The sequence below is a fragment of the Leucoraja erinacea genome, chromosome 8 (genome assembly GCF_028641065.1).
Source record: "Leucoraja erinacea ecotype New England chromosome 8, Leri_hhj_1, whole genome shotgun sequence".
NCBI classification, from domain to species: Eukaryota; Metazoa; Chordata; class Chondrichthyes; order Rajiformes; family Rajidae; genus Leucoraja; species Leucoraja erinaceus.
The window spans coordinates 20828483-20854659 of record NC_073384.1 but is presented as its reverse complement, the minus strand read 5'-3'; the positions used below and the strand labels follow the sequence as shown (position 1 = coordinate 20854659).

The 26177-nt window shown below is 44.5% G+C and overlaps 1 protein-coding gene across 17 annotated transcripts in view; it reads left to right on the top strand.

Annotated features, from left to right (window-relative positions):
* adgrg6 (adhesion G protein-coupled receptor G6) overlaps nt 1-22750 on the top strand; it is a 165760-nt gene extending 143010 nt beyond the window's left edge. For 16 of the 17 annotated variants that reach the window (XM_055639165.1, XM_055639158.1, XM_055639156.1 and 13 more), the window contains 3 exons: nt 5789-5890; nt 6781-6930; nt 20097-22750. In XM_055639165.1, coding sequence (XP_055495140.1) covers nt 5789-5890; nt 6781-6930; nt 20097-20275 — 431 coding nt within the window. In that variant the 3' untranslated portion in view covers nt 20276-22750. Of the gene's footprint in view, nt 1-5788; nt 5891-6780; nt 6931-10009; nt 10063-20096 lie in introns of all 17 variants that reach the window. The other variant, XM_055639163.1, reaches the window with a different exon arrangement.
* Nucleotides 22751-26177: the final 3427 nt, after the last annotated feature.

Below are 26177 nucleotides of genomic sequence, written 5' to 3'. Positions count from 1 at the left end.
GTGGACTTGCTGGTTTGAAGGGCCTGTTTCCATGCTGTATCTCTCAACTAAGAATCAGGCAGATCTGATATGAATAGAAATTGGGAGTTATCTGCATTAGTTGAATTGAATATTGATTCCAGAAGACTGCAATGTGCTCAGAAGAAGGATAATGAGCTCTTCCTCAACATTCTCTGAGTCGTGTCCTCGCCCCCTCCTCGTGGCATAACACCTGGATTGGCGCAGCCTTTCCTGCCGGGGACGGGACCAGAGCTTCAACAGCGGTGGCGCAGCGCTGGAGTCACCGCGGAGCGGGCGATGCCTACCTCGATTGCCGTTTGGAGCTCCGGAGCTTTTGGCCGCTGCTCCAACATCGCGGAGCTGTGGTTCATAGAGCGTCCAGCGCAGCCGGCGCTGAACAACATCGCAGAATCCTTGGGCCCTTTGGAGAGGGCCGCCAGCATTGCATCTCCGGCCAGCGCGGCCTGCGGACTTCGGGAGCCTTGGACGCCGGTAGGAGATGCCCAACTCGGATGTCCAAGCCGCTGAGGAGGTACTCCAGTCCCGACGTCGGACTTCCATCACCCCGGCCATCGGGCCTGAACATCGGGCCGCCCGGAGCGGCGAGAGAGCGGGGGGTTCGGGAGCCCACCCGACCATGGGAGGAGAACAGAGGAGGACGACTGCATTTTTGGAGCCTTCCCTCACAGTGGGAATTTGATCCCGCTGTGTGGGGATGTCTGTGTTAAAAAAAGACTATTATGTCCTGTGCTCTTTATTATTTATTTGTATGGCTGTATGGCGACCACTGTACCAATTGGTACAGGTGAGAAATAAATGTATCTTGTACCTAGTATCTTGTAACATAATGATGGAAAGGTCATTGAACATCTGTTTAATTCATTAATGTCCCTCAGCGAAGTTGCTAGTTTAGGTTTTATGTGACTTGGCCTATCTCCAGAGTCCTTAAATGCCCCCAGAAAAGGCTATTTTAGTGGATCAGAACCTTTGTGTTGAAGCGTATATCTCTCTACCCAAATGCTGCTATGAGGAGAATTGCACCACAAATCTCTCAAGGCCAAGAACGAAGGGAAATTAGTGCTGCGCTGGCCAATGGTGAATAGATAACACAAGTTGCGGGTGTTCAGCTGGATGTCTTTGTACAAGAATCACTGAATGGTAACGTGCGTACAGCAAGCAAATAGGAAGACTAATGCTTTATTGGCCCTTATTGCAATGGGTTTGGAATGGAGAAATCTTGATTCAATTACTGAGACTGGATATGGAATATTTGTACAAGTTTGTTCTACATATTACAAAGTAATTGTTATAGAAAGAGTTGAATAAAACTTCACTAGAATGGTTCCGGGGTTATGGGATATGGTTGTGAAGAGTTAAAAACCACAACAGAACAGCACAGGAACAGGCCCTTCAGCCCACCATGTTTGTGTCGAACACGACAACACATTAAACTATTCCCGTCTGACTGCACATGATCCATATTTCTTCAATTAATGCTTGTTCAAGTATTTGTCTAAATGCTTCTTAAACACCACTATTGTATCAGCTTCTACCAACTCCCCTAACAAAATGTTATAGGCATCCCCCACCCTCTATGTGAAAAACAAACTTGCCTCCTAAAGCTCCACAAAGTTATGCCCTTTAGTATTTTGCCTTTCATTTGAACAAATGGGACTATGAAGGCATGAGAGGGGAGCTGGCCAAGGTAGACTGGAAAGGGATCCTAGCAGAAATGACGATGGAACAGCAATGGCAGGAATTTCTGGGCATAATCCGGAAGACGTAGAATCATTTCATTCCAAAAAGGAAGAAAGATTCTAAGGGGAGTAGGAGGCAACCGTGGCTGACAAGAGCAGTTAGGGATAGAATAAAACTAAAAGAAAAGAGGTGCCAGAAGCCAGAGGATTGGGAAACTTTCATAGGACAACAGAAGGAAACAAAACTGGCAATACGGGCTGAAAAGATGAAGTACGAAGGGAAGCTGGCCAGGAATATAAAGAAGGACAGTAAAAGCTTATTTAGATATGTTAAGGGAAAAAGAGTAGCAAAGTCAAAGTGAAGGCAGACACGGGTGAAATTATTATGGGCAACAAGGAAATGAATAGGTACTTCGGATCTGTCTTCATTAAGGTAGACACAAAGAATCTCCCAGATGTACTGGAGGACAGAGGATCTAATGGGGTAGAGGAACTGAAAGACATTTTCATTAGGCGAGAAATAGTATTGGGTAGGCTAATGGGATTGAAGGATGATAAATCCCCTGGGCCTGATGGTCTGCATCCCAGGGTCCTCAGGGAGGTGGCTCTAGAAATAGTGGATGCATTGGTGATCATTTTCCAATGTTCAATACATTCAGGATCAGTTCCTGTGGATTGGAGGATAGCTTTTATCCCACTTTTCAAGAAAGGAGTGAGAGAGAAAATGGGGAATTACAGACCAGTTAGCCTGACTTCGGTGGTGGGAAAGATGCTGGAGTCAATTATTAAAGAGGTAATAAAGGGGCATTTGGATAGCAGTAAAAGGATTAGTCCAAGTCAGCATGGATTTATGAAAGGGAAATCATGCTTGACTAATCTTCGGGAATTTTTTGAGGATGTGACAAGTAAAATGGATGAAGGGGTGCCAGTGGATGGAGTGTATCTAGACTTTCAGAAAGCATTTGATAAGGTCCGGCACGGGAGACTGGTGACTAAAATTAGAACACATGGTATTGGGGGTAGGGTGTTGACATGGATAGAAAATTGGTTGGCAGACCAGAAGCAAAGAGTAGGAGTGAACGGGTCCTTTTCAGAATAGCGAGTGGAGTGCCGCAAGGCTCGGTGTTGGGGCCGCAACCGTTTACCATATATATTAATGATTTTGAAGAGGGAATTAGGAGCAACACTGGCAAGTTTGCAGATGACATAAAGCTGGGTGGCAGTGTGAACTGTGAAGAGGATGTTAGGAGGTTGCAGGGTGACCAGAACAGATTGAGTGAGTGGGCAGATGCGTGGCAGATGCAGTATAATATAGATAAATGTAAGGTTATCCACTTTGGCGGCAAAAACAAGGGGGCAGATTATTATCTTAATGGGGTTAGGTTAGGTAAGGGGGAGGTGCAGCGAGACCTGGGCGTCCTTGTACGTCAGTGAAAGTTGGCTTACAGGTACAGCAGGCAGTGAAGAAAGCTAATGGATTCCTCCTCATAGGCTCCAAAGCCACACTCAGCAAAATCAATAACCCCACTCTCACCATCGACGGCACCACTGTCTCCCCATCTCCCCAGGCCCGCAACCTTGGCATGATCTTTGATTCTACCCTCTCCCTTGAGCCTCACATCTGCCATGTCATTAAAACCTCCTTCTTTCATCTCTGCAACATCGCCAAACTCAGACCCTCTCTCACGCCTCCCGCTGCTGAAAGACTCATCCATGCCTTCATCTCCTCCCGACTGGACTATTGCAACTCACTTCTCCTTGGCATCAGCTCCACCTACATCAACCGACTCCAACTGGTCCAGAACGCAGGCGCCCGACTCATTACCCACACCAAATCCTGGCATCACATCACTCCAGTCCTCAAACAACTTCACTGGCTTCCCATCTCCCACCGGATCACCTACAAAATCCTTATCCTCACCTACAAAGCCCTCCACCATCTGGCCCCCCCATATCTCACTCACCTCCTCTCCCCCTACCAACCCTCACGGTCCCTCAGATCCACATCAGCTGGTCTCCTCTCCATCCACAAGTCCAACCTCAGCAGTTTTTGGGACAGAGCCTTCTCCAGGGCAGCTCCCAGGCTCTGGAACGCCCTCCCCCAACTGATCCGCAATTCCGTATCCCTCACCATCTTCCAGTCCCGCCTCAAGACCCATCTCTTCACCTCTGCCTATCCTTAGCCCCAGGTCCCCCTCCCTCATATTGTTTTTTGAATTGAATTCTGTCTTTACTTTGTGTACTAGTCATGTCTCTATTATTTATTTAATTCCCCTTACATGTTTTTCCTCTACCTGCTAAATTTTTGTAAGGTGTCCTTGAGACTCTTGAAAGGCGCCCATAAATAAAATGTATTATTATTATTATTAATGGAATGTTGGCCTTCATAACAAGAGGATTTCAGTATAGGAGTAAAGAGGTTCTCCTGCACTTGTATTGGGCTCTTGGTGAGACCACATCTGGAGTATTGTGTACAGTTTTGGTCTCCTAATTTGAGGAAGGACATCCTTGTGATTGAGGCAGTGCAGCGTAGGTTCACAAGATTGATCCCTGGGATAGTGGTACTGTCATATGAGGAAAGATTGAAAAGACTAGGCTTGTGTTCACTGGAGTTTTGAAGGATGAGAGGGTATGTTATAGAAACATATAAAATTATAAAAGGACTGGACAAGCTAGATGCAGGAAAAATTTTCCCAATGTTGGGCGAGTCCAGAACCAGGGGCCACACTTAGAATAAAGGGGAGGTCATTTAAGACTGAGGTGAGAAAAAACGTTTTCACCCAGAGAGTTGTGAATTTATGGAACTCCCTGCCACAGAGGGCAGTGGAGGCCAAGTCACTGGATGGATTTAAGAGAGAGTTAGATAGAGCTCTAGGGGCTAGTGGAGTCAAGGGATATGGGAAGAAGGCAGGCATGGGTTATTGATAGGGGACGATCAGCCATGATCACAATGAATGGCGGTGCTGGCTCGAAGGGCCGAATGGCCTCCTCCTGCACCTATTTTCTATGCTTCTATGTCTATGTTTCTATCCCTGGGTAAAAAGAGTCAGAATATTATCTATGCCTCACATAATTTTATCTGGTCTCCCTGCAGCCCGTGGAGTGATTATGCAGTAGAAAGGAACTGCAAATGCTGGTTTATACCGCAGATAGTCACAAAATGCTGGAGTAACTCAGCGGGACAGGCAGCATCTTTGGAGAGAAGGAATTGGTGATGCTTTGGGTTGAGACCCTTCTTCAGACTGAGACTCATTCTGTCCCGCTAATTTACTCCAGCATTTTGTGTCTATCTTGAGCGATTAAGCAGACTGTGCCGACACTATATTGAGTTTAGAAGGCAAGGTGATCCCATAGATATTTTACAAAATTCTTATGGACCCAACAGGCTGGATGAAGGGATGATATTTCTCCAGGCTGATGTGCTTTGAACCAGGGATCACAATCTCAAAATAAGGATGGAGATTAGCAAAAGGGAGCGCTGCTTTTGAATTGTCAACCCAAGACTGTTGTGAAGACTCAATTGTTGAATATAGTAAAGAAAATTATCAATAGATTATTAAATATTAATGCAATAAAGGAATTGGAGGTGATTGAAAGAAAGGAGAACTGAGGTAATAGATGTCTCATTAGCCATGATTTTGTAGAATGATGGAGCAGGCTTGACCTCTATTTCCTAAGGTGTAAAATAATTTATTATCGGGAGACACTGAGGGGTATTAAAACATAAGATCATGAAGCAGGTTTAGGCCATTTAACTCCTTGTCTCTACTGCACATTTAATGTCATGGGCTGCTCTTTATTACCTCAGCATCAATTTATGAATCCTGTAATTAAGAAGGGATCATGAATTACGAGTGGATAACGATATAACCATATAACAATTACAGCAGGGAAACAGGCCCTTCAGGTCCGTGCCGGGATAATGGATTTAAAAATCTGAGTTTCTCCAATCTCTACATGGGCTTATCTAATGAAGCACATTTGGTAATGGAATCCTACATGGACTTTATCTCCAGGGCTCTGAGATGCCCACTGTGATTCATGCTTGTTGCATGTCGGTATAACCTAGATTCTCATTTTATTGAACACAGGCTTCTTCATATTTGTCTTCCACTGCGCTCTGAAGGAAAATGTACAGAAACAATGGAGACGATACCTCTGCTGTGGCAGATTCAGACTACCAGAAAATTCAGGTATGTTCCAAAAAGAGCCATTTTGCCTTAGATGGACACAACATTGGAATGGTTTGGAGGGATATGAGCCAAATGAAGAAAAATGGGACAAGCTCCAGTAGATAACTTGGTCGGCAAAGTTTAAAAGATATTTGGACTGGTTCATAGAAAGGAAAAGTTTAGAGGGATATGGTCAAATATGGGTAGTCAAGACCAGCCCAGGTTGGCATTGCTGGGTTGGAGTGAGGGGCTTGTTTCTGAGCTGTACAATTCTATAACTATGACAATATTTGGCACTGTCTTAAACATCACAGGTCAGGAATGGTATTGCTTCCAATCTTGCCCTGAGACTGTTGCTTGGCTCAGTCAGGATACTGGTGGTCTTGGTGCCCTTAGCCTTGGAATGAGAGGGTCTGGCTGCTTCTCCTGGTTATTTTGCTCTATTTATGGGAGGCGTGGTGGTGCAGCAGGGAGAGCCACTGTCTCACTGCTCCAGTGACCAGGGTGCGATCCCGAACTCCGGTGCTGCGGGCAGTTTGCACGTTCTCCCCGTGACAATGTGGGTTTCACTTGGGTGCTCCTGTTTCTATCACGTCAAATATCTGCTGATGGTTTAATTGGTGACTCTGAATGATTAGAGAATCAGAGTAGGGTGGGGGTGGGTATGGTGGTGGGGAAGGGAGGAGAGAGACAGGAGATGATGGGAAGGATGAGAGAGAATAACCTGCATGAAAACAACTGGGGGAAATGAATGGTATTCCTCCATATGCCAGCATAGAAGATTGCTGACGCCATCCAATGTGATGAAGAAATGTTGGAAATAATATGGCTGCCCTGATTTAATTAAGGACACGTGGTATTATGTTGTTCTTCTTTTAACGGTCTTTCTTTATGATCTCTTTTTCTTCCAGACTGGAGCCGAACGATCACAAACACCACAAAGAAAGTCAGTTCCGAAAACCTGGGCAAGTCCCTTTCCTCCAGCTCCATCGGTTCCAACTCCACCAGCTGGACCAGCAAGTTCAAGTCTGGTTCCAGCCTCTTCAAAAACAGCACTAAGGGTGAGGCTCAGGAACTCCTTGTCTCTTTGTTTAATCCTGGACTTTATTGACTAATCCTTATCCCAAACTAATCTTTAGACTACTCCTTATCCCAATGGCAGCAAGGTGGCACAGCGGTAGAGTTGTTGCCTTACAGCGCCAGAGACCCGGGTTTGGGCCTGACCATGGCTGCTTGTCTGTACAGAGCTCGTATGTTCTCCCTGTGACCTAGGTGGGTTTTCACCAGGATCTCCGATTTCCTCTCAGACTCCAAAGACGTCCAGGTTTGTAGGTTAATTGGCTTGGTATCAATGTAAAATTGCCCCTAGTGTGTGTAGGTTAGTGTTAAATATAGAAACATAGAAAATAGGTGCAGGAGTAGGCCATTCAGCTATCCAGAATCAATACCCTGTTCCTGCTTTCTCCCCATATCCCTTGATTCCGTTAGCCCTAAGTGCTATATCGAACTCTTTCTTGAATACATTCAGTGAATTGACCTCCACTGCCTGCGTGCAGTTTGCACGTTCTCCCCGTGACAATGTGGGTTTCACTTGGGTGCTCCTGTTTCTGTGGCAGAGATTTCCATAGATCCACAACTCTCTGGCTGAAGAAGTTTTTCCTCATCTCAGTCCTAAATGGCCTACCCCTTATTCTTAAACTGTGACTCATGTGCGGGGATCATTGGGGCCACCTGGAAAGGGGGTAATTTAGAACAGTCCATAAACCAGGCATCATCCATATCTCTGGGATGTGGGAGGAAACCAAAGCACCCGGAGGAAACCCATGTGGATACGGAGAAAACATGCAAACTCCACACACTGGTATCACTTGTTATTCCTGCGAGATAGCTGAGCCTCTATCCATTCTAATATATTACTCCCAAAATCAGGGGCTCTTATCATGAGGTCATCTTTTATTTAGAATCTTGTCAAACTAATTCACCTCTCTATACTCCGGCTGATTCTTCCATGAAGAAGTCCAATAAACTTCACTGGCATTATATTCCTGGTAGGAAGTCATGCTGATACTGTTTAGAACTTTTCAAAGGTGATACTCTTTCAACATTATTGGTATGGATATTGGCTTATTATTGTACCAACATACTGCTAAAAACATAGTTTGCATGCTATCCAGTCCAATCAAATTGTACATGAGTATAAGCAAGCCATACTTATGTACTATAGGTAGTGCAAAGAGAAAATCACTCAAGTGCAGAATATAGTGTTACAGGTTATGATGTTCCAATTACAGAGAAAGTGCAGATACCAAAAAATGCAAAGTCCACAATGAGATGGGTTGAGAAATCGGGACTGCTTCCTAGCTTAATAGAGGATCTTTCAGTAGTCTGATAACAGTAGAGAATAAACTGTTCCTGATCTGGCAATACATGTTTTCAAGCTTATACATCTTCGGCCTGACGAGTGGTGAGAAGAGGGATTGACCAGGTTGAAAACGGTCCTTGATTATGTTGGCTGCTTTTCCAAGGCAGTGTGAGCGCAGATGGAGTTGGAGAGGAGGGGGAAAAAGGTTGAGGAGGAAATCTACCATAAATATATGATACATTATTCCAGATGGAGTTTGCTCTTCCATCCCTAAAACACTTCCAGGGGAATTAGGGGTGGATATTAAATGCAGATCCAGTTATCCCAAAGTTTTCTGATTTTAATTGTGCCAAAGTGCAGCGATTTTGAAATGCAACGATATATTTGTGATTGGGGTTAATGTTAGGACTGTATATGTTAACTGCACAGCAGTATTTGTGTGCTGTAGCCTGCTTCTTAAAGTGGGGTTCCATTGGCACATTTCCACTCCGATTTCTCGTGATTACATGCAACAGAAGATAAGAACCCAATTTTGGACTACTGGTCACCAAAACCGACATATTGTGATTCTTTCCTCTTTGCCCGATGATCTGACTTGACCAAAGCTTCACGGGGAATGGCTTAATTTGCTTCTCTTCTAAGGCATCTCAACACGGTGAGGTGGCCATTCAATCCAACAAAGGCAGCACAGCTTAACCAACTTTGCTGAAGTGTATTTGCACATGGCTGCAAATTTAGTGGGTTGGACAGTAATGAAATCGAGAGGCTGTTTCACCAGGTTGGATAGTCTGGAATTCAGAGGACCAAGCTGAGGATAAGAGCTTGGCCATTTTAAGCTTGAGATGAGGAGAAATTGTGGGATGTTAATGAGCCTGTGTGATGAGTAAGTTGCAGTGAAAATAAGTAAGAGTGAGATTGTTCTAAGAACATGATGGTTGCTCGGGAGAAACTGTTCTTGAACATGGAAGCAATGGTTCTCAGGCCCCTGTACTTTCTTTCCAATGAAAGCAGTGAAATAAGAGTATGGCCAGGGCGGTGTAGATCTTTGATGATATCATAAACCATCTTGAGGCAGTACCTCCTGTAGATCATTTCAATGGTAGGGAGGTCAATACCCGTAATGAACCCCGGGTGATATTCATCACTTTCTGCCGATTGAGAACAAGTACAATCCTATACTTGCAGTTGATCAATATATGCAAGTCACTACTCAATACCTTTTTAATGATAATTTTGATAATAACCAAAAATAAAGTAAAGACTGGATATTTTCAGCAGACCATTCCGAATAATGGTGGAATCGTGGTGCAGTTGGTAGAGTTGCCGCCTCACAGCTCTAATGACCCGGATTTGATCCTGACCACTGGCAGAGTTCTCCCTGTGACCATGTGAATTTTCCCTTTGGGTGTGTTGGTTTCCTCCCACACAACAGGACATAAAGTACAATATGGCAAGATTTAATGGAGAATAACATGGATGAGCGTAAGATTAGAACAAAAATGACAGCTGGAATTCAGAGGGCAGAAAGGCCTTTTTCTACTTCTCTCTATGATTCTGGATTATTCGGACATTATTACTTGCGGCTCGTGGGAGCTTGCTGTGCATGAAGAGGGTGCTGCTTCCTGCAATATAACAGAAAAGGCACCTCCATTAATCTGCAAAGATGTTTGTGGGGCGTAGGATGCTATATACATGCATGTCTTTCTTTAAAGGACACGGGTGCTGTATGTACTGTCACATCGTTCTGAATAACAAATGTTGATGTGTTTTTGGAACAGGATGATGTCTTCTGAGAGCTTGTCCCTGCGCAGAGATGAGTTCCCCTTAAAAGGTAAAGCATGCTGGATAACCCACCACTGTTTGGCCAGCAGTTGCAGCAACCATGCGTTGAAGGGACTCCAGTCCCCTGCGCCATGGGTGTAGGCAGCGCGCATATGCTGTATTGTGATGTGATGTGATTGCAAGGCATTCCCTTTACTTTCCTTTACACCACTGGCCAAGGGTTGGCACTCTTGCATGACCAGGTTCACCCGTACTGGGAGGCCATTTTCTTTTTGACATTAAGTGAAGGTGCGGAGATGTTACACTTCTAACTCCCACTCCACACCATTTTGTGCTAAGAATACCATTGTTTAGTCAGTGTGCATGTTTGAGATGGATTGTTGAGCGAGAGTTGAGGGGATCAGGTACCGTGCTATGCCTCATGCCTTCTCACAACATGGGTTCCTTTTCTCCATTTGTGACCCTTCCCTGTCCCTTTCTCTTGGACCTTCACTGGGTTTGTCCATTCAAGGCCTAACTTGCCAGTGTTGTTGGCCACTGCATGAACCGCGGCCTTAAGTTTGATTTTATTTTAACCAGGGACACAAAGGTTGCCATCCCCTGATTTCAAGTCATGTTAAGTTGAGCTTATTGTCATATGCACAAGTACGGTGAGCTACAGGTACAATGAAAATCTTGCCCGCAGCAGCATCACAGCACATTGACTCTGACAAACAAACAAGAATATAAATTATACATAAATTTCACTGAAATGTTTTTAAAGGAAAAGACCATGCACAAAAAACAGACATTAGTGGCAAAAAGAAAATTTGGAAAAGAAACAAGTCCATGATAGTGCAAGAGGTGGACCGTGTTCCATGATAGGTTTAGGGTTGTGCAGGTTGATTTGCAAAGAGGTTTGTGCTTCTTCAGTGAGCATCAAGACAATATAAAACTTCAATCATGGAAAATATCCTTATATATCATGCCGTCCCTCTAAGGTCAATTCTTGCCCAATTTAAATGCCTCTTATATGTCTCAATTGTATCTGCTTCCACCACCACACCTGCGTGTTCCAGATACCTACCACTCTCTGTGTGAAACGCACCTCATTTAAACTCTCCCCTCTCACACATTAAAGCTATGCCCTCTAGAGTTTAGACACAAAATGCTGGAGTGACTCAGAGGGTTAGGCAGCATCTCTGGAGAAAGGGAATAGTTGACATTTTGGGCCGAGACCCTTTCTCAAACCCTCTAGAATTTGATATTTCCACCCTGAGTAAAAGACTCTATCTACACGATCTAAGCCTCCCATAATTTTGGTATTGTATACTTCTGCCAAGACTCCCCTCAATCTCCAGTGCTTCAGAGAAAACATGGTTGTCCAACTTCTGATATTTAAATACATTCTAATTCAGGTAATATCCTAGTGAACCTCTTCTGCACTCTCTCCAAAGCCTCCACACCCCTCCCATAGTATGGCGACGAGAATAACGTGCTTCTAATGGCATGCAATAACTTGCTTCTACTATCCAGCATTGTAGACAGTAAAGATGGTTATCAAACATTGCAACAGAATCTCGATCCACTGGGCAAGTGGGCAGAAAAATGGCTAATTGAGTTTAATGCTGATAAGTGCAAGCTATTGCATTTCGGGGAAGTCAATCCAGGGCAAGATCTTCACAGTGAATAATAAGGCCCAGGGGAGTATTGCAGAGCAGAGGGATCTAGGAGTGTGAGTACATTGTTTCTTGAAGGTGGTGTCACAGGTAGATAGGGTGGTCAAGAAAGCTTTGGGTGTATTGGTCTTCATCAGTCAGGGTATTGACTTTATAAATTGGAACATTATGTTATAGCTGTACGATGTTGGTGAGGTCGAATTTGGAGTACTGTAATCAGTTTTTGGTCATATTGCTCTAGGAAAGATTGTGGAGAAGCTTTATAAGGATGTTCCTAGGACCTGAGCTATAGGAAGAAGTTATTCCTTGGAGCATTCCCTGGAGCATTCCAGGAGGCTGAGGGATGATCGTATAGAGGTATATAAAATCAGGAGGAGAACAAATCTGCTGTGTGCACAGTCTTTTACCCAAGGTAGAGGAATCAAAAACCAGAAGCCATAGGCTTAAGGTGAGAGAGGCAAGTTTAGTAGGAACCTGAGAGGCAACTTTTTCATTCGGAGTGTGGTGGGTATATGGAACAAGATACCAGAAGAGACAGTTGAGGCAGGTACTATCATAACATTTAAAAGACACATGAATTGGTACATACTGTAGATAGGAAAGGTTTATTGGGATATGAGCCAAATGTGGCAAATGGGACTAGCTTAGCAGGAGCATCTTGGACAGCATAGACTAGTTGGGCCGAAGGGGATGTTTGCATGTTGTATGGTTCTTTGACCCACTCTAGTCTATTGAATTCTGAGGAGTCGGATGAGGGCAATGTGGGAACCGCTGAATCCTCCATGGATGGAATAAAACTGGTGGAAAAACTCTGCGTCTTTGGGGGAAAAAAAGCAGAGATAATATTTCAGTTCTGAGAGTTTAGAATGGCACAGGTGGTGACTGACGGAATGAGGCAGGTGGGTAATTGTGGAGGAAAGGATTTTGTTCTCCTTCTGTTGCTTCTACAGTATGTACCATCAGAGAGCATATGGACTTGAAGGTCTCGCCTTCCCCAGTGCTTCTCCACTTTGTGCGGTTATGGGCCAGAGATTCACAGAGGTCAGTTAGAATTACTTCAAGGAAGCTTGGAATGCTCTCTTGAATCTTTTTCTCTGTTCAACTGAAAACCAATGGCAGAGTTTGGAATAGTGTGTGATTTGGGAGCATTGTGTTGGGTCTGTCCACAACAATGCCTGTCCAATGTACCTGACTGCATATAACTAAGACACAAAGTGGTAGAGTAACTCAGTGAATCAGGCAGCATCTCTAGAGAACACGGATAGGCGATGTTTCAGGTTGGGACCCTCCTTCAGACTTAACCCTCCTCTCCCCCTACAATCAGTAGGAAGAAGGGTCCCGACCTGAATGTCACCTGTCCATGTTCTCCACAGATGCTGCTTAACCCACTGAGTTACTCCAGCATTTTGTGTCCTTCTTTGTAAACTAGCATCTGCAGTTCACATGTTTCTAACTAGGAGCAGTTCTCTGGGAGAGCACACAGATAATGATTTGCTTATCCTTCCAGCGAATTTGGAGGATTTGCACAGATAGTCTTGCTGGTATATTTTCAGTATCTTTGGTACATTTATGGCTCGTTATCTTTCCCAATGTCACATTCCTGCAATTTTCCCATGCCCTTAATGTCCCGAGTGTTCTGGAAATCCTTCTATTTGTATCAATACATACAAGGACTAAGCCCCCACCAGAATTTGCTATAGCAGAGAATTCCAAAGATATTTCACTTCATCACTCTCCAAAATGTCTTACGCTTTTGTCTGAAACTGTGACCTCTCATTCTAGCTTCCCTATCCAGGGGAACGATGCTCCTCGTGTTCCTAAGGTCAGAGGGATAGGAGTAGAATTGGGCCATTCGGCCCATCAAGTCTACTGCGCCATTCAATCATGGCTAATCTATCTGTCCCTCCAAACCCCATTCCACCCCATAATCTCTGACACCTGTACTAATCAAAAATCTATCTATCTCTGCCTTAAACATATCCACTGACGGCCTTGACAGCCTTCTGTGGCAAAGAATTCCACAGATTCACCACCCTCTGACTAAATCCTGTCAGAACTTTGTTGATGCCCTCTTATTCTTCTCCGCTCTAGGGAATACAACCTAGAGGGTGGAACTTTTTGTCTGTATAACAGTAAATGGTACCAGATACAGCACCCATGAGGTACGTTAGCATTGAAACACTGTCTTGTCCATTTTCCTTTCTGCTTATCATATCACTTGATTTCCTTATCCAAAAGACTATTCCAGACAGTCCTTAGTTTACGACGGTAGAGAAAAATGCTGGAGAAACTCAGCGGGTGAGGCAGCATCTATGGAGCGAAGGAAATAGGCAACGTTTCGGGTCGAAACCCTTCTCCAGACTGTTTACGACAATGTGTGGGGGAGGACCTCAAAAACAGCGGTGACGGGAGAGCGAGCAGAGGCGGGAAGAACGGCCGCCAGCCGGCCTCATCCAACTCAGCGAGCATGTCTGCTCAGCGCTCCCAGCTCTGCTCAGCTCAACCCAGCTCCGGATTTTTGTGGCTCATGTGGGGAGAATATGCATGAGGGAATGATCTAGTTCCATTCGTCAGATGATGCTGACATCCCCCCAGCAGTTGGTATATCCATCCTCCCTGGTCTCCCAAATGCTGATTCGTGGGTACATTGTGTTCATACCTAGGGCACTTGCAGCCAAAAATGACCTGTAACATCAAGCTTCCTATATTCAGTTCCATAGATCCCTGTTCGAAACTGATAAGATTCTGGGTTGGACTGATTGAGTGGAGACCTGTTCCCCAGCCAGAGAATTCGGAACTCAATGGAATAATATCTGGATATAGAATCGGCAACTTTGAACTGGGTTGAGGAGAAATTTCTTTACCGAAAAGGGTTAACAATTCTCCACTCTGGCCTGTTAATGCTGGGTCACAGATGATATCACTGGATCTTTGGAGAAGGAAATTAGGGCACATGGGAATCGTGTGGGAACATGGAAAGCGTAAGCCGTGCTGTTTCTGAACACTGGACGTGGCTCATGGAACCTGATCCTGGGTCTATTATTTTTTTGCTGGTGCAGTAAAATTTTCAGAAATCAGATTGTTCAGGAATGCTGATGGTTCAGTATCTGGCTCAGCAGCCGTTGTTCCCTGTGCTCCTTTATAATTCAACAGAGCCCTGTTTCTCCACACTCTCTTCAGATTCACCATGGCTCTAGTTTCCATACTCCCTTTAAACTCTTCCCACTTTGCCTTTAAACTCACCTGGGACTTGGTTCCTATGCTCCCTTTAAACTCTTTCTCCTTAAAACTCCCCAGAACCCTGTTTTTCACTTTCTCTTTTAGCTCACCTATGCCTCTTTTTGCACTCTCCTTTCAAACTGCTTCCCCTCCTGCCTCCATTGACCCAATACCCACACACTTCACCCACTGGATCCCCTCCTTCGCCTTGTCCTACCTCCCCTTCACCTCTTCCTTGAATGGTTCTGATGATCACTTTCCTTACGTAGGAAAGTGACCATCATAACCATTACTTTCCTCCAGCACCCGTAACTTGCAATTCATGCCTATCACCCCCCCCCCCACACCCACCCCCACCCCCCCCCCCCCCCCCCCCCCCCCCCCCCCCCCCCCCCCCCCCCCACCCCCTGTCTCCACCCAGTTGACCCAGTTGTCCAACAAGTGGATGATTCGGAGGCAGCAGACAAAACAATGCTTTTGACTGTATCTTGTTACACATAACACGAACAAACCAGTACCAAAATGCATTGTAAAAGGCTAATTTGGGTCTACAGGGGGAATAAAGTGGAGAACATTGTAGTTCCAACATGTGATTGCTTTTGTAATGCTGAGGTAAAATGTGTTTTTTAAATCTTGGAAGTAAAATGTAGGGGGTTAGAATAAAAAAAATCTTTGCTTCCATACTGGAAAGTTAAGATGGTAAAGAGTCTCAAAGGTGCTCAGAAACAATCAGAGTGTCGAGTGCGTGTTCCTGACATACTTAATACCTTGACTGATAGGCAGCATATGATATGCCTTCTTTACCACTTTATCAACTTGTCGTCACTTTTAGGGACCAATGGACTTGGACCCCAAAAATCGCACTGCAGATCAATGCTGTTAAGGGTATTGCATTAACTGTAAACCTTCCCCTTGCATTTGATCTCTCAAAGTGCAGCACCTAAAATGAGCACCACACAGATGGAGTTTAATCACTTTCTCAGATTAAACTCCATCTAGATTTCTCCACCCATTTCTGCAGATAATACTGCCGTATACTACGAGAACCTTCCTCATTACCTGCACCTCCCTCAATCTTGGTGTCTGATCTCCAGCCAGAATAACACCCTTCCATCAGTACATTCTGTCTTTTACGAGTAAGCCAGTTCTAAATCAAGTCACTTTGGATCCCGTGCATCTTCATCTTCTGTATCATGAGGGTCATTATCAAATGTCTTACTAAAATCCATGTCGTTAATATATACCGCCCTACCCTCATTGTTACTTCCTCAAAAATCTTAATTGAGTTAGAAAGATCATATAATCATATAACCATATAACAATTACAGCACGGGAACAGGCCATCTCGGCCCTACAAGTCCGTGCCGAACAAAGTTTTTTCCCTTAGTCCCATCTGCCTGCACTCATACCATAACCCTCCATTCCCTTCTCAACCATATGCCTATTCAATTTATTTTTAAATGATACCAATGAACCTGCCGACACCACTTCCACTGGAAGCTCATTCCACACCGCTACCACTCTCTGAGTAAAGAAGTTCCCCCTCATGTTACCCCTAAACGTCTGTCCCTTAATTCTGAAGACATGACTAACTGTCCCTAAGTGTCCAATTCTCTTCCAAATGTGACTAAATCCTCTCCAACAGCTTCTGTAACAATGGCACGAGGTTCACTGGCCTGTAATTTCTTGGTTTATTTCTACTTCTCAAATAAAAGAACAGCATTGGCTACTCTCCAGCCCTCTAGGACCTCACCTGGGGCTAAAGAAGATACAAAGATCGTCGCCAAGGCCCCTGCAATCTCCTCTCTGGTCTCTCCCAGTAATCTGGGGTAGATCAGATGCTGGGGATTTATCAACCTTAATTATTTTCAGGAGACCCAACTCCACTTCCTTCTTGATCGCAAACTGCATTAGCATATTAGTATATCCCAAACTGATCTCACTGTTCTTCATGTCCCTTTTACTAGGTGAATACAGATGCAAAGTACTCATTTAGTAACTTGCCCACATCCTCTGACTTCAAGCAAAAATTACCTCCTGTAAACTTGAGTGGTGTTACACTTTTCCCCAGTTGCCCTCTAATTTTGTACATGTGAAAACTTTAGGATTTTCTGTAACCTGACTTGCCAATTACATTTTTCTGGCTCATTTTGGCCCCTCTAATTGTCTGCTTGAGTTCTTTCCTTCACGGTTTATATTCCTCAAAGGCCCTGACTGATTTCATCTTCCTCAAAACAAACAAATGCTTTTTCTTTTTCATGACTTAAGAACATCTCTGGTCATTCAAAGTACCCTTACCTTGCCAACCATATCCTTTGTCTTTACTGGAACATGCTGGCCCTGATCTCTGATCAACTGGTCTTTAAATGACTTGCACATGTCTGAGCGGACTTACCCAACAACAGTATTGTGTTTGGTTTTGGTCACCTTACAGTAAGACGCCCTTTAAATTGGAAAGATTGCTGAGGAAAAGTCATGAAGATGTTATCAGGACTTGAGGGCCTGAGCTGTAGGGAGAGATTTGGCAGGCTAGGATTTTATTCCTTGGAGTGCAGGAGACCGAGGATTATCTTATAGAGTATATAAAAGCATGACGGGCATAGATAAGATAAATGTACACCGTCTTGTTCCCAGGCTTGGAGAATCAAGAACTAGAAGGCATGGGTTTAAGATGAGAGGGAAAAGATTTAATAGGAACCGGAGGTGCAACCTTTTCACACATACCATATAACCATATAACAATTTCAGCACGGAAACAGGCCATCTCGACCCTTCTCGTCCGTGCCGAACACATAATCTCCCCTAGTCCCATATACCTGCGCTCAGACCATAACCCTCCATTCCCTTCCCATCCATATAACTATCCAATTTATTTTTAAATGATAAAAACGAACCTGCCTCCACCACCTTCACTGGAAGCTCATTCCACACAGCTACCACTCTCTGAGTAAAGAGGTTCCCCCTCATGTTACCCCTAAACTTCAGCCCCCCTTAATTCTCAAGTCATGTCCCCTTGTTTGAATCTTCCCTACTCTCAGTGGGAAAAGCTTTTCCACGTCAACTCAGATTCAGATTCAATTTTAATTGTCATTGTCAGTGTACAGTACAAAGACAACGAAATGCAACTCTGTCTATCTTTTTAAAAACCTCTATCAAGTCCCCCCTTAACCTTCTGCGCTCCAAAGAATAAAGCCCTAACTTGTTCAACCTTTCTCTGTAACTTAGTTGCTGAAACCCAGGCAACATTCTAGTAAATCTCCTCTGTACTCTCTCTATTTTGTTGACATCCTTCCTATATTTAGGCGACCAAAATTGTACACCATACTCCAGAATTGGCCTCCCCAATGCCTTGTACAATTTTAACATTACATCCCAACTTCTATACTCAATGCTCTGATTTATAAAGGTCAGCACACCAAAAGCTTTCTTTACCACCCTATCTACATGACATTCCACTTTCAGGGAACTGTGCACAGTTATTCCCAGATCCCTCTGTTCACCTACATTCTTCAATTCCCTACCATTTACCATGTATGTCCTATTTTGATTTGTCCTGCCAAGATGTAGCACCTCACACTTATCAGCATTAAACTCCATCTGCCATCTTTCAGCCCACTCTTCCAACTGGCATAAATCTCTCTGTAGACTTTGAAACTCTACTTCATTACCCACAACCCCACCTATCTTAGCATCATCTGCATACTTACTAATCCAATTTACCACACCATCATCCAGATCATTGATGTACATGACAAACAACAGTGGACCCAACACAGATCCCTGTGGCACCCCACTCGTCACTGGCCTCCAACCTGACAAACAACCATCCACCATTACTCTCTGGCATCTCCCATTCAGCCACTGTTGAATCCATCTTGCTACTCCACCATTAATACCCAACCATTGAACCTTCTTAACCAACCTTCCATGAGGAACCTTGTCAAAGGCCTTACTGAAGTCCATATACACAACATCCACTGCTTTACCCTCATCAATTTCCCGAGTAACATCTTCAAAAAATTCAAGAAGATTAGTTAAACATGACCTTCCAGGCACAAATGACCTTCCAGGCACAAATGACCTTCCAGGCACAGACCTTCAGACATAGGCTGGTGGGTATATGAGCAACCGTAACAAAATTAAAAAGTTGTTTGGATAGTTACATTGACAAGAGAGGTTTAGGGAGGTAGACACGTAACTATGCCAGTCAGGCATCATCTCTGGAGAAAAGGAATAGATGACATTTTGGGTCAAGACTCTTCTTCAGACTGATCTCGAGAGATGTGTAGGAAGGAGCTGCAGATGCTGGTTTACACCGAAGATAGACACAAAATGCTGAAGTAACTCAGTGGGACAGGCAGCATTTTTGGATAGAAGGAATGGGTGAAGTTTCAGGTCGAGACCCTTCTTCAGACCTAAAGAAGGGTCTCGAACTGAAACATCACCCATTCCTATCCGGAGATGCTGCCTGTCCCGCTGAGTTACGCCATCATTTTGTCATTATCTTTGATCTCCAGAGATGCTGCCTGACTTGCAGAGTTTAGGATGAGGGGCGAATCTTATAGAAATATATAAAATTATAAAAGGACTGGACAAGCTAGATGCAGGAAAAATGTTCCCAATGTTGGGCGAGTCCAGAACCAGGGGCCACAATCTTAGAATAAAGGGGAGGTCATTTAAGACTGAGGTGAGAAAAAACTTTTTTCACCCAGAGAGTTGTGAATTTATGGAATTCCCTGCCACAGAGGGCAGTGGAGGCCAAGTCACTGGATGGATTTAAGAGAGAGTTAAATAGAGCTCTAGGGGCTAGTGGAGTCGAGGGTTATGGGGAGAAGACAGGCACGAGTTATTGATAGGGGCGATCAGCCATGATCACAATGAATGGTGGTGCTGGCTCGAAGGGCCGAATGGCCTCCTCCTGCACCTATTTTCTATGTTTCTATGAGTTACTCCAGCTTTTTGTGTCTATCTTTGGCTTAAACCAGCATCTGCAATTCCTACAAAAGGTTTAGGGAGATATGGATGAAATGCAGGCAAATGAAATTAGCTTAGAGTGAGCATGGACGAATTAGCTTGGTCAGCATGGATGTTTGGTTGAAGGGAGTATTTCAGAGCTGTATGACGCCAAGACTCGGTCTCTCTATAAATCTTGACCATTGTCAGTCTGATACCATGGTTGACAGCCTCTGTTTCTTTCCCATGCTAGATGGCCTGTTTGCAGCTGTGAGGTCATCGAAATTTGGCCACTTGGACGCCCGCCAGGATCCCATTGTTCCCATCCACAATGGCTTGGACAAGGTCTCATCCTACTACCCAACCCACTCAGACAACTTCTACAAGAACATAATGATGTCCGAAAACTTCAGCCACAGCACAAAGTTCTGAGCTGTCCCGACAAGTGAGAGAGAGAAGGAACTGAGGAAAGGTTCTGGAAGGAAGCTGAGGGGCTTTTCATGGATGCGCTGGTCAATCTGTAAATGGGCAGCAGGCTTCTCACCGCAAGGGTTGTGGGAGTGAATGAAAGAGTGAGTTTAATCAGAGACTTCAGGTGAAATTGTACACTGCCAGAGTAGTCATTAGTTCATTAATGGACGTCATCTAAACTCTGAAGATCGTCATCTTTTATCCACTCTCACTATCACTACTTAAGCAACCAGTGACACTACCCAAAGCCCCATTGACAATTCCTAGGAACCCAATGACACTTCCTAGGGACTCATTGACGGAACTTAGGAACCCATTGACACTTCTTAGTAACCCTTTGACATAAATTGGGAAAACACAAAGTGCAGGGAAAACTCAGTAGGTCAAGCAGTATCTGGAGGTAATGACCAGATGATAATTATGAGTTGGGACCCTTCTTCAGACTTTGACGGTCTGGGACATGGTACCTAGTGTTCATTACTATTTAGAAACCCATTGACATTACTTGAGCACCCACTTACAGTGATCCTATAGCAATCCCATTCACCCCATATTACAATCAGTTACCCTTAGATTCTACCCCTCGCATACATATAGGGCAATTTACCCTGGGCAATTAACTCACCGACCCCCTCGATCTTTGGGACGTGGGAGAAAACAAGAGGTCCTGGGCGAAACCTACATGGTCACAGGGAGAATGTGCAAAGTGCACACTGATAGCACTGAAGGCCAGTATCCTACATGGGTGAGATAGTGGCTCTACCATCTGCAACATGGTGCTGTCCTAGTGCTGTTGGAGATGCTCTATTTGGGATGAGGTATTAATGTGACGCCTTATCTGCTCTCTCAGAATGATCGAAGTGATCCCATGGTCAATATCTTGAAGAAGGTCAAGTTTGTTTGATTCTGAAAGCTGCTCCAGACCCTCACACACACTTATTAAAAGAAGAATCCCTGGTTATTATAAAGTTGTTGATTTTGGGAGCTTGCTGTGGGCAAATAAAGCAAGTACTCAAAAAAATTACTTCCTTGGCTGTGAAGCACTTTGACACATTATAGGCTATCCTTTCTCTCGTTGGAACCATTTCAGAGACGAAGGGTCATGTTATCACGATCACCCCTTCATCTGAAAAGTGCCTTAAATCTGTGACTAATATTTGCAAATGTATTTATTCCAAAAAATATTGTAATTTGTCTGCTTGTGTGTTCCTTGTTTAACGTTACCTGTACTTGTGGCTGCAATAAAAGTCTGCAATACCACCATGCATCTAATGGTGGCAGTGGTGCACTGGGAGCTAAGGGTGCATCTCCTCCCCAATCGCCATCCCACCTACCTGCGCACCCACCAGTGCCACCTTTGGGATAAGTCTGGCACTGCAGGTATTACCGAGAGCGATGCGGACCCAGATTCAAGAGTTAGGGGCCCAATCTCTTGGTTATCACCAGAATGTTGTACCGTGGAATAGTAGAGTAGGAGACGCAGTGATGCCCGGCTTTAAGTGAGCACAGAAAAGAGCTGGTGGTGGCGGTTTTCCCCATGTTGTGTGTGCGGCGCAACATTATCAGCCGCAGTTGTATGGGTTGCATCCATGAGGTAGAAGTAAACAGTCATGGCATGCAGCTGTGGGGAAAGGAGGCTGCAGCACACCCAGCGTTGCTTCACGGTCTTGTTTTCATTCACGCTTGGAGAAACTGCTGATTGGGAAATGTTTGCGAGGAGACATTTTGTGGAATGCCTTGGGGTGATTTATCAGCGGACTGTGGCACCGCGTATTAAAATGCAACCTCCCAGCCTGCTTATCCCCAGCAGTTGTTCCAGTTCACCGATAAACCTGCTATGACACGCAGGCGAACGCACTGAGACTATTCGGATACGTGCGCCTGAGAAGGGGAGGGGGCAAGGCAGACGATGCACCATCGCTGCCAAATGTAATTTCCAGAAGCAATTAAGGTTCGTCACCCTTCCCTTCCCCCAATTCCAATCTATCGCTCCAAAACAACATTTTCTTTGCTGTGAACGTGATTATTTAGAATAAAATGTTGGGAAGACATGAATTTAGTGACCATAATTGTTGAATTAGCAAACTAGCCTTGTTGCAAATATTAATTTGACAATCATCGTATTAGCTGGATGTTTTATTTTCAGGCATTACTACTGTGTAGTACAGTGCATATATATGTTTGTTTAATATGTGTCTTCCATGTGATTTATTTCCACCCCACCCATGCTTTCTCTCAAACTGTTGCGATGATAATCCAGTCACCCTTGTAAATATTTATTTATTACAGTCTTTGTCTCTTGTTGACTTGTCGCAGTTTCCATTTTGAAGTGTCGATGCATCTGTAACTAAGTGAAAACTTTTCTTTCCGCATTGGGTCAGATTCCATTTGTTGTTTTATGAAAGTGAATAAAGTAAGGCTTTTAGTTGTGCAAAAGTGATGCTTCTGATTTGGGTGGTTGGGGTGATTCGTGGGTGGGAGAGGTGGAAGTGGGACCATGAAGGAAGGTGATCAAACTGGCTCACGAGGTGGCCACGATGGAATTTTCCTGGCCTAGATGTTTTAGAGGTGTGGTAGCTCTGTCATTCATATCTCATGACCTGTCGGGAAGCATGAAGAATTGGGGTATGCCAGCAATGGCCAATAGACCAGTGCTCAGAGGTACCACATTGTATAAATTGCAGCATGGTGGCCTAAGGGTAGAGTTGCTGCCTTACAGTGCAAGAGACCCGGGTTGGAACCTGACTTCGGGTGCTGTCTATATGGAGTTTGTACATTCTCCCAGTGACCTGTGAGGGTTTACACCATGAGCACCGGTTTTCTCTCACACAGGTTTGTAGCTTAATTATATAACCATACAACAATTACAACACGGAAAACAGGCCATCTCGGCCCTTCAAGTCCGTGCCGAACACTTACTTTCCCCTAGTCCCATCTACCTGCAGTCAGCCAATTACCCTCCATTCCTTTCTCGTCCATATACCTATCCTATTTATTTTTAAATGGTAAAATCGAACCTGCCTCCACCACTTCCACTGGAAGCTCATTCCACACAGTTACCACTGTGTAATTGGCATGGTAAAATTGTAAATTGTCCCTAGTGTGTGTAGGATTGTGTTTGTGTGCAGGGATCGCAGATCAGTGCGGACTCAGTGGGCCGAAGGGCCAGTTTACCGTACTGTATCTCTGAACTAAATTAAACTTTGACATACAGTTGGTTTTCAACCAAACCCTCAAGGTAAACCAATTTTTACAATTTTATATCATTTTACCCTTGACACTGAACAGTTAATTATCCATTGGTAACTGCCCTTCAGAAGCCATTGTTGAACCACCTATTTGAGCTACCGCCATTCTTCCGGTGAAGGTGTTGCTGTTGAAGATGAAGTTCCTGACTCTAGACCTACTGACAATGAAGGAACGGCGATATAATTCCAAGTCGGGATAATGTTGATTCGTAGGGGAACCTGCAGGTAGTAGTATATGCATGGCTTCAAGGTTCCTGTCCTTGGTGAAAGAGATCGTGGGTTTGGGGAGGGGTGGGGAGGTTGTTGGTGCCAGAGGGGAATTTTGTAGCCAGTGTACCAGTGTGAAGGGAGTAAATGTTTAAGCAATAGTCAAACATGAAGGAAGTGACTCTCCCAGGCCCACTGAGTCTTTGATGACCAAGGATCAGCTGCTCCACCACACACCCCCATCCCCCCCATCTTGCCCACTCCCCGGATTGTACCATTCACCTACACACCAGGGCAAGTCCTGAATTACCAATTAACCTGTTAATTATCAATTAAGGGTGGCACTGTGGTGTAATGGTAAAGCTGCTGCCTAATCATGTTGCCTGACCTGTTGAGTTACTCCAGTATTTTGTGTCTTTCCTTGGTAAACCAGTATCTGCAGTTCCTTGCTTCTACAGTATCTGCACACATTTCTGAAAGTCTCCTGCTTCCTTTAGCTGAAAAAAGACTCCCCCCATCGACCTCTGCAAGTTCCTGACTAATGCCGCCAAAATTGGCATTAGCCTTTTTTAGGGAATGGCTGTTATTGGTATTGATATTAGTTTATTATTGTGTGTACCGAGATACAGTGAAAAGGTTTAGTTTAGTGTAGTTTAGAGATACAGCATGGAAACAGGCCCTTCGGCCCACTGAGTCCACAACGAACAGCGATCCCCGCACAATAACGCTATCCTATAGACACTAGGAACAACTTAAACTTATACCAAGCCAATTAACCTACAAATCTGCACATCTTTGGAGTGTGGGAGGAAACCAAAGATCTCGAAGAAAACCCACGCAGGTCACAGGGAGAACATACAAACTCCGTACAGTCAGTAGCCGTAGTTGGGATCGAACCCGGGTCTCCGGCGCTGCAAGCGCTGTAAGGCAGCAACTCTACCGCTGTGCCACCGTGCTCCCCCAACGTTGTGATGTGGTGATGAGAGCCTTGCTCAATGGCTACTTTCCTTCTGCTGAAGGTGCTCTCATGCTCCTATGGAAGTGGGTTACAGCCATTTAGAATGAAAGAGTGGGAATTGGTGTATTATTTTCACACGTATCAAGATGCGGTGAAAAAGCTTGTTTGCGTGCTATTCATTCAAATCATATAATACATGAGTACCATCGGGCCACACACATGTACAACAGATGGTGCAAAGAGAAAAGTTAAAGAGTGCAGAATATAGTCTAACATGATTGTAGCATTACAGTTGCAGAGAAATGGTCCAGTGTCCACAATAAAGGTAAGTTGGAAGATCCGTTACCCCTAACTTAAACTGATGGAATGTGCTTTCAAGATTTTGCATATTCTGCCCCCTGTGAGAGGACAGAGGATGGAATGACTGCGGCCAAAAAGATCTTTGATGATGTTGGATGTTTTCCAGAGGCAGTGTGAAGTGCAGATGGAGTCAAAGGTGGAGCGTCTGGTTTATGTTATGGACTGGGCTACATCCGAAACTCTCTGGATTTTTTTGTGGTCTTGTACAGAGCAGTTGCCAAACTGAGCTGTGATGCAACCCAATAGGATACTTTCTACAATGCATCTGCAGAAGTTGGTGAGAGTTGTTGGAGATAAGCCAGATTTTCAAGGTCTCCTGAGGAAGGAGTCATTTGGCCATAACTCCAATATGATTGACCCAGGACAGATTATTGGTGATATTTACACCTAGGAATTTGAGGCACTTGACCATTTTCACTCTAGCACCATTGATGCTGTTTGGGGCATGTACTCCATCTCACTTCCTGAACTCAATAACTAGCCCCTTCATCTTGCTGACATTGAGGGAAAGGCTGTGCCTTTACACCATGTTATTAAGCTCCCTATCTCCTTCTGTACTCTGTTTAAGATCGGGCCAACTGCACTGGTGTCATCTGCAAATTTGTAGATGGAGTTACAGCATAATTTGGCCACACTGTCATGGGTGTATAGGAAGTATAAGAGATTTTCATTGCAAGGTGTTGAGAACGCATTCTTGCTGGGCACTGATATTGAGAACCTTTGTGGTAAATGTTTTGTTGCTCATCCTCACTGATTCAGACTTTGTTTTTAGAGCTACAACGTGGAAGCAGGCTCTTTGGCCTACCAAGTCTGTGCCGCCCATTGATCACCCCATACACTAGCACTATCCGACACACAAGGGAGATTTTACAGAGGGACAAGTAACCAACAAACTTGTATGTCTTTGGGATGTGGGAGGAAACTGGATCACCCAGTGAAAACACACAAAGTCACAGGGAGAACGTACAAACTCTGTACAGACAGTACTTGTAGTCGAGATCAAAACTGGGTCTCTGGCACTGTGAGGCAGCAGGTTTTCCACTGCGCCACAGTGTGGATTGTGGTCTATGGGTCAGGAAGTCAGTGGCAG